Below are 15,407 nucleotides of genomic sequence, written 5' to 3'. Positions count from 1 at the left end.
ATTGTTTTATTTTTAGCTAATTTGGGTGGATTTACTTTCCAATATATTATTCTTGCATAGTTATGATTCAACAGTATATAGAAATAAAGTAGATTTGAAGAAGAAAACAGGCACAGGCCTTCTTTCATATGTATTGACAAAGGTTGTTGGATGTGATGACAACTCAAAAGGACTGAGAATATCACAAGAGCTCTTGATATGTGTCAGCACACTCCCTCACTTATCTATTTTAAAGTTTTGATTTATCTCTCTGTCTCCCTCAGACTGTCTTCAGAATTGTAGTGCTCGGGATCTGGGACTACATAGAGAACAAAGTTGAGGTTAGTACTGCTATACTGGCAGATCTTGATGCCAATTTTTGAATCTTTTGAATTCTCGATACTATGTTCCCTTTTTCCCAGTGTTTACACTTAAGGGGTTCAACGTTTTGGGGAAATCCAACTTCTTTCAGAGAGTTAATGAATACCACTTAAACAACTGTATGGTAAATATGACGCTACTGACAGCTGGCTAGCTTGGGAACCAGGGAAAAGTTTACTGTTTCCAAAGGTCACTAAGTACACCTACCAGGATGTTTGTAGAGATAAATTAGATATAACCAGTTTATGCTAAGCTACGTTAGCCGCCTGCTTCTGATAGGTTCCTTGTGCAAACATTGAGTGGTATCAATCTTTTCGTCTAATCCTCAACAAGAAGGCAAATAAGTGAAAGAAACATTTGCCAAAATGTCAAAATATTCCTTTAAAGCAATGCACTGTACAAGCATACATGAATAAACCTCCCATATATGCAGAACCTTTAAGTCTGTCCATAGAGTCGGGGTCAGGGCTGCAGGATTGGATGGGCTTATTCGGGCACAGCAACAGTTGCACGTGTTTGAATGTTGTTTGTGCTTGTGTGTGTGACCCCCTCAGGTGTTTGATGGTGCTGTCATTGTGCTGTCCCTGGCCCCCATGGTGGCCTCCACAGTGGCCAATGGGCCCAGCAGCCCATGGGACGCCATCAGCCTCATCATCACCCTACGCATTTGGAGGGTAAAGAGGATCATTGACGGTGAGGCAGACAAAAAATGTGTGAGACCGATTCATTTCGTGAAGCACGCCAAAGAAGCACCCAGTCTTTCTTAACTCAGAAGGGTGCATACAAATCAGCTGGCCTTGAAACAGTCAAATGACCCCATTCTTTCTGTGATTATACAAATGATTTGCTATTCAGGGCAATATAACTATTGATCATCCCTCAAAGTAAATTGCTGCCACTCTGCTACTCTAATTTGTATTGATTGTAAGCGTCTGGTTAAGTAGATTCAGAGAAGCCATAATGAATATAGTGGTTGTTCTCCCCTATGCTAATGCATGTTGGTTCGATATCTGTTCAGAGGTCACCCTCATGATGGGTCTCTGACTGCATACAGGATCAGCTGCAAACAAAGCAGAGAGGAACTCTGTGTACATTGTTCATGTTAAGCGAGACATGGCACAAGTAAAGAGTTTCCCGTCTTATGTCTCCCTTTAAATCAGTTCTTAATAATTACCTGCAGAGAAAAATCTCTTTTATTTCTAATCTAAATACTTACCCTGATTGATTTTGGGCTTTTATCCATATTTTATGGATTTAATCTGTTCAACATACCTGTTGTTTGAAACGATCAAATTAACTAAACTATAAGGAGCACACGGTCAACATGACAAATAAATTCAGGAATTGATACAATAGATTGATTTGTTCTGATGAAAGACACTCGGCAGGAGAATCTTTCTTTTGAGAAGTGTGCTTCTTAACATGCAGCTGCAGCGTTGGGTCCCAGGGAATGAACTCTTGATTTTCCTGCTGCACACCTTGACCTGTTGGGTTTGATATTTGTGAGTGATTGAGTTTCCTTGTTAGGCAGGCAGCAACATGCCTCAGGGGAAAAAAAAAAAAAAAAAAAAAATCACACTCGAACCAATAAATGTACAGCTGAGGGACTGGCTCAGTTATCGCAGAAGAGGGATTGAGTCTCTGGCAGAATAAACTTGACGTATAAAGTGGCAATGTTTCTGTCATTCCAATGGGAGTGGAACTACAGACGAGGGAGCTGCAGAACAATTTTCGAGGAATAGAAAAATTAAGTTGGATGTATTAGCAATGCTGTATCAGAAGGGAAATATATACTTTTCGAATTTAAGGAAAATAGGTGTTAAAAAACAACAACATTACTTTAGTATCAGTATATTTGAAAACAATTTGCAGACATTAGGTGTCGGATTGCTAATTTTTGTGAAACATAGTGAGACACTTCTTACAAATTGTAGTGTAACTACGTGAAATTACTTTTATTTTATTATACACAGCAGGTTGGATGTCTTTCATCTCCCGCATTGACCAAATAAAAAAATGTTGTTGGATAAATAAACATCAGTGCAGTAAGACCACGATGTTTTTTTGACTTAATGAAGGCAATGCCTTGAATACAGCACATACTACTGTATATATCTACATGTCCCGTACAGTATATGTCAGTTACATTTAACACACAAAAAAAGGTTTCATGTTACCAAAATTCAGGAAATCAGGATTTTGTGTGTTAAATAGACGTAGGGCTGGGTGATATGGACAAAATAATACAAAAATACATTTATTGATATTGTGACAATATTGTAGGGATGACTATTGGTACTTGCACAAAATATTTACACAATGTGACTTTTGATAAGTACTCATCAGTAATGTGCTGGACATAATTACTAAGAGCCTTTAAAACAACACAACACTTATTCCACAATATTACAATATCCAAAATCCAAAATGATATCTAGTCTCATATCATGACATTGATATTATATTAATATATGGCCCAGCCCTTTAGGCACAGGCTTGTGTGAGCAGTGAACCATTTGACTGCTGAGTGGATAGAGAGGAGCAGGATGCTGTGTTGGTCTGTAAAAAGTTCTGGGATCAGTTGTAGTGTGAATTACACTGTTATGCATGTGTTGCCAGAAGCTGTCAGCAGTGCTGTGAGGACACACACACACTTAGCACGTTGTGTGGCTAAATAATGAACTTCTGATAGAGCTTTTCATGCTTGTTTGAATTCTGACTGGACTGACCCCATCTGATGTCTCCTCCTTTTGTGAAGTGTGTGTGCCAGCATGACTATAAATAGGTACAAGGAGCATGTGGTGATGGCGGTGCGCTGTTCTCTACTCCTCTCTGCAACAGAAAGCCTTGTTTGAGTCCTCTAATAGTTCGGTTCTACAATCACAACAGCAACAAAGGCTTATGAACAGGACCCATGTAATTACTGATTACGTTTCACAACTTCATGTTTCTTGTTGCAACATTCAGTCAGGATACACAACATTACCATGTGTGATATCATGTGGCTGACTTACAAATGTGATACCTGAGAGGTGTGAAAGACTGATTATCTGTCAACTGTGATGACAACAGGTATCCAAATTTATTCTCATGATTCTTTTTTTAGGTACACCTTCCCATCCTGCCCCAGAAAGTGTGTCAGGTATAAATAAAATGTTCAGTAAGATAGTAGGAGGTGGAGTTACTGATTGACCAAGACGTGATTTAAGCGTTTGATGCATCAGTTCTAGCTTGGCTGCCCTTATGATATTTTTGCGCATTATACTTTCTATATTTTACCAGAGGTTGTTTGATAATTTAAAAAGGAAGAAACAATTGTATAAAACAAACAGTCAGCTGCGTGATGATGACAGTTGATGAAATCAGTTAGCCTTGCAAAAAGCAAGTGAGCTTCGTCAGAGTGTGCTGGCAACATTTAACTACACTGTAGGATAAAGTACATGTCAGAGCCGCATCTGGTATATTTCACAGAAGAAGAAGATGAAGATCCGGTGTGCATGTGACCACCAAGACTAGACAATACAAAATATCCCCAAAACTGTATGTAATATTGAATAAGAAGTGAGAAACCATCCAGGTGGTATGAGCTTGTGCTGGTTTGTTCTTGGTACACATAGTTCTTGAGCATCAACTGAATGCAGCATCACATACAGTACCTGAATGTTTCATTTCATTGTTCTTCTTAATCGATTTTGTATGTAAGGAGCGTACATTTTGAGGCCTACCCACTTTGTGTCAAACTGACACCATCACTGATTGTTAATGTACGGCAGTTTCTGGGGCCATGCCAGGATTGTGACTTCAGCTCATCCAGATGTTGAACACAGGCCACAGATGTTTAAGACATTTCGGATGCATTATAACGAGATGTTCACACTATAATTATGGGCTGAAAATACACTTAAACTTTGTGACACCTTCACATTACCATGAGCCAAAATCCCTGTGAAACCTTTTCAACATCTTATTCCTTCAGTACAGCCACGAGGTTAGTAGTTACCAGTAAATAATGAGGGTTGTGTGTGCGATGACAGACATCTTTGGAGCAAAAGACTAATGGTCCACCAACACTGACCTCTGACCTCGATCTACTCTTATTATGCTCTGTATGGTATCTCAACCAGCTGTCTTACCTCAGTTATTTTTTCTCAGTAAGTTTTGATGCCTCAACATAATGCTTCACAGTCCTCTCACACTGTTTATTTATGTGGTCTTGTGTCTTTTTCTCAAGTTCTCTGTCACTCTCTCTCCCTTCTTTTCCACTTCAGCTTATGTGCTACAAGTCAAAGTGGAGATGGAATTGGAGATCCAGCAGTGTGAGAAGACCAAGGCTGTGAGAGAGGAGCAGCTGGAGCGTCTCACTCAGATATGTCAGGAACAGGCCGTGAGTACCAAAACACCTTAGATTTACCTTCACAGCCTGCCACAGCCTGTAGGTCCGCACATACGTCCACAAAATGAGCTCATAAACTGAAGGACAGAGTTAGAATACATAAATAATATTAAAAAACTGTTCAAACAACCAGCCATAACATGAGGAATATGGGGTTCTCATTCACAGCACACGCACTTGCCAGCACCCATGATGTGGATCTGAGTGAGGGATGAGACAGTAGCTGTGCATTCAGCAATATTTTTAAAGAAAAGCGTGTCGGTCCACACTACTAGATTGGAGGGGAGGAAGTGTATTTAAAAAGTATTAAAGTGTGTTTACGTACACTTTTTACTTCTTGGAAATCTGGTCCCAGTCGGCATCTCTAAACTGGTCATTGCTTCAATTCTGCACATTGTGTGCAAACAATTTATGTAAACAAACTTTTACAGCCACATTTTGTATGAGAGTGTGTGTATAACACTCTAAATACATAAACTGAGTAGCACACACCTTTAAGTGCACCTCATCCATAGTCACACATGTCAGTAGTGAAAGCCTTGACTTTAATTGTAGAGGTCTCTCACAAACTGCTTTACAGTCATAGTTTGTATTTTACAGTCATGTAACCATCCATTGTTTGAAAGTATTATATGGTTTTCTGCACTAATGGTGTGATCAAGGCTTCACAGGCTACACGTTGCACTTGGCTGTAAGAAACTGTCAGTTCCTCTGCCACCACAGGAGGGCAGCAATACCTCACAAACTGGTCGAGTTTTTCAGCACATTTCATCATTATTCCTGAGACCAGCAGTACCACACTGGAAAATGCAGACTATAATTATAAACAGTGACTGATTTACCAAAGATTGACTGAAATTACTGAAGTTTTGGTCTGACACCAGAATTCCACGGTAAATAAATGTATTATAATGAAGAAAATCTTTCACAAAATTCTTGTTAACTAAATTGTTCTTCAGAAATACAATACGTTTTCAAGCTGTTGTTACAATGTACACTTGTCTTCAGACAAGCTTTTGGATAGCCTGTCTCTATAGCTGCTCCATTTTATTCATTAGCTTTTATTGGATTACTTCTCCACCTGTGTGAAGAGCCGAGTTTGTTTGTTGTTACTGTGAGCGTAACTGTTCAGCTTTCTCCTGTTTGTGGGCATTTGCTGGATTATTGATGTGAAGCACTCTGGGATTTTATATCTGTGAAAGGTGCTGTACAAATATACTTTACTTACTTACTTCGGGGCATACCATGTTCTTTGGGTTTATATATGATCTCAGGTGTCAGAGTATCTATATAACATATTTTACTTTTTTACAGCTATATTTGTAATGTTCACTGTGCTGAACGTTATTTCTCTCTCTCTCTCTCTCTCTCTTTTCTCACTATGTGCCTCACCTTTTCACCTCATCATGTTGTTTTGTCATCTTCTCTCTGTCCCTCTCTGTTTTGTTTTCCACTCCTCATGCCTTCCTCCTAACTTCCTGTCCTACCATTCTCCCCCCGCCCCCTCAAACTACTCACTCTTTCTTTTTAAAATCCCTTTTGACTTTCCATATTCATTCACACTCCCCACTATTTTCTCTACGCAAACCAATCACCTTCAGTTTGAAATCAGGCAGCTGAGGGCACATCTGGCCCAGCAGGACCTGGACCTCGCAGCAGAGCGAGAAGCAGCCATGCAGATCCATCATGTATGGGGAAAACAAGGCAGGAGTTTCCAGGTTGTGGAAGGTTTGACTCCGGGAGAGTCTGACGATGAGGGTGGTCAGAGAAACCCCAGGGAGCCACATGCCACTGCAGGTATAGTATGGTTTCTAAAGCTGTTCTTGTGTGGACAGGGTTGAAGGGCACTTGACTGTTATATTACATGAGTTGGTTATAAAAACAGAAAACAGCTGCATCTAAGACAAAAACCTGTGCCATTAATAAATATGGCTCATTTGAATACATCCCATGCCAGGTGCAGTTTTTGCTTGAGAAAGCCGCATGACAAACCAAGAGAGAGGTGCTGCATAAAGTATGTACATAATTATGTGGAACAAAAAGTCTGTAATGTGGTAACATCAGGTGAACCGGATGCCAGAGCAGTGTAAAGTTAATCTGGAGCAGTAGCCCTGGAGCATCTTCGAGGCCAGGCTCTTAGCCCCTCGGTGCTCACACACAACACCCATCTGACCGCAGGCGCTCTGGGATCAATGCAAGGGCAAAAAAGCTTTTAGGATCTGGTGAATCCTGGAGAAAACAAGCATGTTCACTGACACTACGTCAGGGTGCATGGGCTTCTGTCATGCCCCCACTGTCTTCATAACTGCCCCCCTTGTGGCGAGGCCAGCCGAGCCAGCCCAGGCCACTCGGGCTATTTCAGGTACAGAGTGCTCTGTGCATTGGGTCTTGTTAGGAGAGAGTGGGCTTCTGTCAACATCTGTTCCCCTTCACCTGCAAACCACAATAGGGCACCAGGAGGCTCCACAGTGGCCACAATATTACCCCAAGGGCATAGTGGGAAATCTGGCTCACAGAAACAAGTGGGGCTTTTTACAGAAACATGGTCACTGGGATTAGCACTTAGGCCACAGAGATAATGTCAAGTCAGGTGAACTCAAATCAAGTCAAATTTATTTGTATTGCCGAATATTGAATATTGAATTGAGGGCTATGCAGGTGGTGCAGTGGTTAGCATTGTCGCCTCACAGCAAAAAGGTTCCGGGTTCAAATCCGGTCCTGGGCCTTTCTGTGCAGAGTTTGCATGTTCTCCCTGTGCTTGCGTGGGTTCTCTCCGGGTTCTCCGGCTTCCTCCCATCATCCAAAAACATGCACCTCAGGTCAGGTTACCTGGCGCCGCGCTAGTGGCAGCCTGTTGCAGCAGCTCCCCCCTGAAAGCCCCCCTGCTGTAGCGAAGAAATTTCCCCTCGGGGATTAATAAAGTGAAAAAAAAAAAGAATACGGAGGCTTCTGTCTGTCTCTCACCTGCAGGAACTTTTATGAAGGCAGTGCCTTTTAGGAGTGACTGTCTCAGGAGATTGATGGTTTTCACAGCTCGGAATATCAAACCATGCAGATTTAAAGAAATTTGTGTTAATTAATGAGCAAGTGGAGTTTTCTCTCAGGTCCTGAGAGAGGATCCAACAAAGAAAGGCACATAGACATGTTTGTTTGGATGGAACATTTCAAGGTACCATACTGTACCTATCACATTGTCTAAACAAGTGTTGGGAAACTGCTCTAAGATATTAGATTGAAAGTATACAACCATGCGAGCAGGTCTGCGGGGTTAGTGTCAGTATGATAACATGCCCACGATAATGTTAACATAAGGACTTTAAGTGGGTATTGTGGTCATATTTTAGACTGTTCACATGTTAATATCTGCTTATTAGTAATAAAACCAAAGTATAGTAGAGGCTGATGGAAATTTTAAACAAATTGCTATTTTGATGTGATTACACTACATGACAACTTAGGAGATCATCAGAATTATTAAGATCCATCGGACAAAATAGCAGACTCTGACATTCATGCTAACATGGCAAAAAAAAGATGTTAATCTCCAAAACCATGTAGTCACGTCTATTTGTTCTTGTCCTGTACTAAAACTGTTTATTTTGTTCATCCACGTTAACCTTCGGTGCAGAACTAACGTTTCACCCATCAAAATTGTAATTTAGACGAACTAAAAGGACCTCAGCATGTCACCTCTCCTTTTCCACAGACAGATGACAGCCTGGTAACTTGACTGTCACAGAAGGAGGAGGAGAGCCTTTTATGTATGCTGGACAGCCCATTCTTTTTTCTTAAGACTCATGTGTTATTAATTGTGGAGTGATTGTCTCTGTCTTGTTTTAGTGAGTGCAATGCTTCCTCTCCAGGGGTGGCTCAGGGATTAATATTTTAGACTGAAAAATAAATGAAATTACCCATCAGAGTCAGCAGCATGTCCCGCGGGACAGGGGCTAGCACTCAGGGTACTTTGGGTTCGCACTCAGCCAGTGGACAGTGAGCTCAAGACCAATCAAGCGAGCAGAAGAGCATAGCAGATCACAGCCATTCACCGTGCACACTGAGGCCTGTTAGAATGGAGGGATCAGAGCCTGAACAAAGCTCCTCGTCCCTTTTACTCTCCCCCATTTCTCCCATCCCTGAAACCAACCCCACCCTGTCCCTGTCCCAGTTTAGTCAGAGTGCAATAAAGTGCAGCTAATGCCCAGCGGTGTGTGATCCAGACCCCTTGCCCATAAAGCACCTGGGGCAGAAGTCATCTCTGTCAATATTATGTTGTAAACATAAGAGATATTTTCCATTTTGGACTAGTTTGTGGTATGAGCACTGGAATGGACCAAAGTACAGGCAAAAAGGTGTGAAATCCAATTACAGTCACAGAGCATTGGTATCTGTTACTCTATATTTAACCCTAATTTGATCCTAATTGATCAAATTACAGTTTCTGGTCCATTCTCTATATAGAATAGGGCAAACAACATTAAAAACTGTCCAATAATAGCAATAACAATAGTGAAGACATGTATATTTAACATTTATGCAAATATGTAGTTTATTATCGCAATTGAACAAGCAAGAAAAAAAAAACTGGCTTTTGTTAAGTCTTTCAGCAAATAGGTTAATGCATACCTTTACTTAATATTGCACTTTTATGTGATGTGTTAGTTTTGAAAAGGGGGCTGCAGAGTTGTAACTGCACTAACGATGCAAGAAACAGTATTTATTAATTAATTAGCATTGTTTTGTTATTTTTGGGAATGTTAACCATCGGTTAGTCCTTAATCTGACATGCACAGTGAAGACATTAAAAATGATTGCGTCTTAGTGGGTAATGTAACAGTCATTTATCTACTGTATGTCATTTGAGTCCTCTGTTATTTTGCGGTTATATATTATGTATTGATGTGATTGCTTTTTATTTCCACAATATTGTTTTACTTGTTTTGGCATTGAATAGTTAGATTGTTGAGAATAGTACTTAACAATCTGCAGCAGGGATACAAGTAGGAACAAATTTTTGACATCAAAATCAGGAAATTGTAACTGTAAGCACCAACATGAGTCGTGGTGGTTTTGGATGTAAAACATCAGAAACATGAAGATGTATATTTAAAAAAAAAAAATTCCAGTATTTGTATTTGGAACTTGATCTGCTGAAATGAAAATCACACCATTATTTTGATTGTTTGTTATGATCAATTCAGATCCAGTTGTACGTGATGACATGAACAACTACATCAGCCAATATTACAGTGAAGCCAGCAGTGGTAAGTGACAATTACAAAGACATTAATATAAACCAAGTCATATACAGAAAGGAGACCCTCGAAATCCTTAAGGAAGCCTATGGCAATGAAGAAATGAGCCTGGAGAGGTGTTTTAAGTAACATTTGGGGCAGAATGTCACTGTTCAAAACCAAAAAAGAAGCATGAGGCGCAACCAAGTGGGTTTCTTTGACGTTCACGGGGTGATGCACTGTGAAATTTGTCCCCCAGTGTCAGACTGTCAACACTGAGTTTTATTCTCAGGCATTTGAGGGGAAAACATCTGGTGCAAACAACCTGAACTGTGGCGCGATGGCTCTTGGGTTCTCCAAGATTACAATGCACCCCCTCACAGCGTGTTGAAAACACCCACGTTTCTCACCCACGGTTAAACAATCGTCACTCCCCTCCACCCATACTCACCAGATTTGGCTCCCCTCTACTTGTTTCTGTTCCTTGAAAAAAATGGTCACAAACTGGGATGTGTGCTCTGTGCGATTTTTTTTTTTTACTCACCTGAGACTTAAGCAGATGCACCCGAACCAATTCTTACAAAAATGTGTAACTCAAATGTTGATTTTGATCAAGCGACAAAACTTGGAATACTTACTCATGAAGGTTAAAGCTTCTCTGAGCTCCGTGCACGTCACGGTGCTGCGCACCGTTTGCGCACAACACGGACAATCTCAGAAGCTTTTGATCCACCCTGCTATTTAAATATTAATTTAAAACTTACTTTGATTAATCTGGTAATTCTAAGAGAGAGAGTAATTCTTTACTTCTGGTATATATGATTATTGTGTGATGGTCTTTGAATTATGTTATTCAACACCCCAAATTTACTGTTGTATTTAGTCAATCATTGTTAACGGGCTAATTTCTGTGTCTGTTGTGTGACTTTTTCTAAATGTCCGTGTTCGTTAAGATGCTGGAGCTTCTGGCTTAGGGGCCCGGCTTATCACCACGGCAGCCATTGACGTTCACCTCCCCACAAATACAAACCCCATCCAGTCAAATCCGATGCTGGCTATGGAGCGGGTGGGCAGTGCTGTAAGTGACGCCTCCACCGGCATATCACGCTCCAGCGGCAGCCTGACAGCCCGCCCCCACAGCCTGAGTAGCCACACGCCGGGTTCATCGATGACAGACTGCAGCAGCAGCACAGCTCAGGACCTCAGTCTGAGCTACTGCTCCCATCGCTGCTGTCCTCCCTCCTTCTCAGGCCAGGACCCCTGCAGGGACCCCAGCATGGTGGTGCAGGAACTACTCTCCTCCCTCTCTGAGGACTCTTGCCTTGCTCAAAAGGGCCTGGCAGTAGACCCTGTCAACCTCAAGCTTCCCAGTCCCACTGGCTCAGAAAATGCCAGCCCTGAGCTCGACAACAGAATAAACATCTTCAATCGCAGGAACCAAGAGGAGAGGAGAGCCCGGGGAAGGGGTTGTGTGCTGCTGCAGACCAAGCCACTGATCCACCTGCAGGGCAGCACCAATGAGCCGTCTCTGGAGGAAAAGTACCGGCTACTAGGACCAGCTGACTCACCTCTGGGGCACATGCCTGACACATAAGCTACATTTACATGGAAACAGAAGCTTTTATTCTCTTTTTACTACCATCCTGTTTGGCATATATCTGAACTCTTGTTACAGGTCAAACCTCATGAGAGGGACCACATAAGATTTAAAAATGGATTTTTCTGTTGCTGTGTAAATCCAGTCTTAGCCAATTCAGAGCAAGCTTGAGCCTTAGCTTCCAGCTCCCTCACTTGATGTGTTCAGAAGTCAATAGCAGTATTGACAATAAGGCCCTTTGCCATACTGTCCAATCTCCCCTGTTCCCCTTTGATGGATTTTTAAAACGCCCGGATATAGCACAACAAAGACAATAACATCCCAGTACATGGGAGTCTGATGTGTTCTTGGACACATTCTTCATCAGGAATTCTCACTTTGAATGGGACCCTAAATGAACTGAACATTTCATGAATTAAAACCAGCAAAGGGCCCTTCAAGCCTATACTGAACAAAAGCAGAAATGCCGAACAGTGTTGCGATCCTGGACACTGTTCTGGGGAATTTCAAGCAGTGAAAGGAGGGTTTTCTATTGCATTTTGTTCTTATTTTCCTTTCTTTTCATTTGAATGATCAACTTTAAACATTCATCATGTTGTTCTTTTTTTCAAACAGTCACAGGGTACATAAGACAAATGGCCAATTTTTTACCTTTGCCTTTCTGTCACCTATTTGTTTGATTTGAAACCATGGACCATCATCCAAAATTTATTGAATAGCATTTTTTGTTTCAAAAAAAATATTAGTAGGGTATACTTGTGTGGTTGAAATGAAAAGGTAACTGACTGAACTCTTCACATGAAACTAGATTGGAGTGCTTGTAGCATGAACCTTTAAAAGATATGTGCCATAAATGGCGAGCAAAGTCTTTGCACTTTAATGTTTACAGACACTTTTGTAAACTTGATATGGAGGAAGTTATTGCCAAATGCAGGTGTTGTCATTTGAATGAAAATAGCAAAAATAAAAGTTAGTATTTCCTTATCTGCTCTTAGATCTCTGACTCTTGTTAATAAATCATGTTGAATGGTTTAAAACTCTACTACAGACACTTAAGCAGAACAAAACATTGTTAAACCATGTGATCAAAAGATGTTCTTACAGGCTCCTTGCTGCACATTGAGTCTACATTGTACCACATTATTTCATTAGCATCATCCCCTTATTTGCATATGATTTTGGAGAATCTTAATTATTTAGGCTTATTAACATTAGACCTGTCACAACAGCCACTAATTGGTGTGAAGTCACTGTTAGTGTGTCGTGAGAAAAATCAGACCCCCTAATTACTTTCTCATATCATTAATTCACAAGATAAACTGCTGTACCACTTTGTTGCTTGTCAAATGTTTTTCAAGTATCCAGAGAATGTTTTAATTGTTAATAATGATTATGGCTGCAATTAAGCTCTCAACACAAGTTTAGAAAGTCAAGTGTTTAAATAGCAAAACTGGCTTTGAGGATTGTTTGTAAGAGAATTGTTTAATTCACTTGTAAATGACACAGAACATATGGAGGATAAAGAGAACTGTTAATACTGTTGTTGGACACAATTAATATTAGTTTATAAGATTTCTCTCTGTAGCTCTTTTAGGATAAAAAAAAAAAAAAAAAAAAAACCTGAAGACTCCTGTGTAACTTTCTTCAGCCCTGAAGAAAGAAAGAAAGAAAGACAGACAGAGAGACCTACTAGCTATTACAGGACCCGTCACATCAATCTAGTTTACAAAAACAATAATGCCTATCGCGTGCCATGGAACCAGTAAATAAATAATGACCAGCTTGGCTCTCGACACACACAAAGGAATCCTGTTGAATATGGGTGCCAAACGTTGGCTCGGCCTCTATCTGTCACAGCTGCCTTGGTATCAATGTCTCAAGTGGAGGTGCTGTGCCTCTAATCTAAACCCCTTCCAGCTCAACCAGCCATGTAAAAGAAGAGATAACTCGTACGGTTCAATTTCCAGCTGAGCAACACGGCTCAGTGAGTAAGCAAAAATGTTTCTACAGGCATCTGTGACCAAGCAAATTTTGCTAATAACCACATGACTACTAAAGAGTAAAGAAAACGATTCACATGCACCCAGTTTGTCAATACGTATCATACCAGGTCAGTCAGGGTTAAGTGTTGAATTTTGACATGCAGGGACACGGAGCAGACCTTTAGGAGACATGCTAAGAAGTAAATTGCTTTTGGGACCTCTCCACTGAAACCAGAGGTGCAGTCCCTGTCACACTCACAGGAAGTTAAGTGAATTAACAGTGGCCATTAGACTTAATAATTGAAATGTTTTAATAATGGCGCAGAGGGAGTCACTTTAACTGCATTAACATTACATGATCATTGTTTTCATTTTAATGAATCAGGGCGGCCTCCGAGATTAAATTTACATCCACCGATCGTTTGGTACAATAAGACTCAAATAATGACTCTCTTCCTTGTTTTCTTAAATATACAAATTCTTAATAGAATAGCACTGACAATAGTGTCACTAAAGGTATGAAAAACTGAATTTATTCAAGTCAAAATTGAAGATTAATGTTTAAAGGCTGACATGAATGTTTCAATTCTCAAATTTTAAAAGCAGACAATCTCCCTGTCGTCAGGTTTACGTGGCTGTGGAGTCCTATCTCTTCTGCCAGGAGCATCGAGATCAACACTGAAATTTTAAATGTCATTAAGAATTAAAACAAGCTGGATTCTTGTTTTTCATTTTACATGCTGTATATTGTTTTATGAATGCAATGACCGAACTTGAAAGATCTTTGTAACAGAATGCATGTGATGAGGCATGAGGCATATTTTATCATGTTATTGTTTTCTTAAAACCTTTAAGAACTTATTCTCTGCAATCTACACATGACTTCCCATTCCATGATGTGTGAACTGCACCAACTGTGTCACCCGAGATAAACCCAGTATTATGCAAAAGTGTGTAAGACACCTGTCTCTCCACCGGAGAGGAACAGGGCAGTGTTTTGCCTTACCTTGGCATGAAAGGTCCACACAAGTGGTTAAGGCTAGATGGTTAGGGTAAAGTAATTTTAAGCAAGTAACATGACACACGTCATGTAAGTTAAATACATTACAGTATTTAAGTAAGTTATGTGGCTTACAAAAACAAAATCCATTTTGACTTTTGCTTTCTCAGAGATCCGAAAAAGCACCTGCCAGGTGAAAGTCCTGTGTTTGTTCCATCCAACGACTCAAACCTACCCAAACTCCTCAACGTGAAACAGTGACTTCATCACTCTTAATACTTTGTCAGTTGACCTGCTCCCTGGCCAAACATGTACTTTTCATGCCTTGGTGGGGCAAAACGTGGTTGGCAAAACTGAAATAGTTTCCTGCCCTGGACTAAGAGGTGGATTATATGCTTTAGCGTCATACCAGGCTCACTAAATTAGATCATCGGAGTCTGTGCAATAAGTTTAATGTCACCTTGATTTTGACCTCCACGTAACTGCTTTCAAGAGTTTGCTTAGGACTGAACAAGTTTAAAAATTTACTTAATTTTCGTGTTCCCAATAGATTCTTTAAAATGCTGTTTTCAGTAGAGCATATGTCCACCTCTACAGAGAATTCAAAGAAGCAATATTCTTACATATTCCGAGTGGATCACATGACTAATTTGGTAAGTAAAGTAGATATCTTGTGATGAGTCAGGAATATGTAATATGTTTTATGAGTTTTTCATGACATTTTGTAGAACAAACATTGGACAACATACTATACTATGACATCTTTTTTACATTTTGGACCGCATGCTATATTATGACATTTTTATGAAATTTTGGATGACCTATAGTATATTTCTATATAGAA

The 15,407-nt window shown here is 40.3% G+C and overlaps 1 protein-coding gene across 1 annotated transcript in view; it reads left to right on the top strand.

Annotated features, from left to right (window-relative positions):
- The window catches only part of LOC138616316 (transmembrane protein 266-like), a 48,778-nt gene extending 36,213 nt beyond the window's left edge, over positions 1–12,565 (top strand). The window contains exons 6-11 of the mRNA XM_069690538.1: positions 264–320; positions 915–1,053; positions 4,629–4,744; positions 6,355–6,550; positions 9,952–10,014; positions 10,938–12,565. Coding sequence (XP_069546639.1) covers positions 264–320; positions 915–1,053; positions 4,629–4,744; positions 6,355–6,550; positions 9,952–10,014; positions 10,938–11,578 — 1,212 coding nt within the window. The 3' untranslated portion in view covers positions 11,579–12,565. The remainder of the gene's footprint in view (positions 1–263; positions 321–914; positions 1,054–4,628; positions 4,745–6,354; positions 6,551–9,951; positions 10,015–10,937) is intronic.
- The last annotated feature ends 2,842 nt before the right edge of the window (positions 12,566–15,407 follow it).

The sequence above is a fragment of the Brachyistius frenatus genome, unplaced genomic scaffold, assembly GCF_029030835.1.
Source record: "Brachyistius frenatus isolate BFR_SWC_R1_liver_20210118 unplaced genomic scaffold, ASM2903083v1 Contig_9, whole genome shotgun sequence".
NCBI lineage: Eukaryota > Metazoa > Chordata > Actinopteri > Embiotocidae > Brachyistius > Brachyistius frenatus.
The sequence above is the reverse complement of the archived record's forward strand: the minus strand, read 5'-3'. Positions and strand labels throughout refer to the sequence as shown.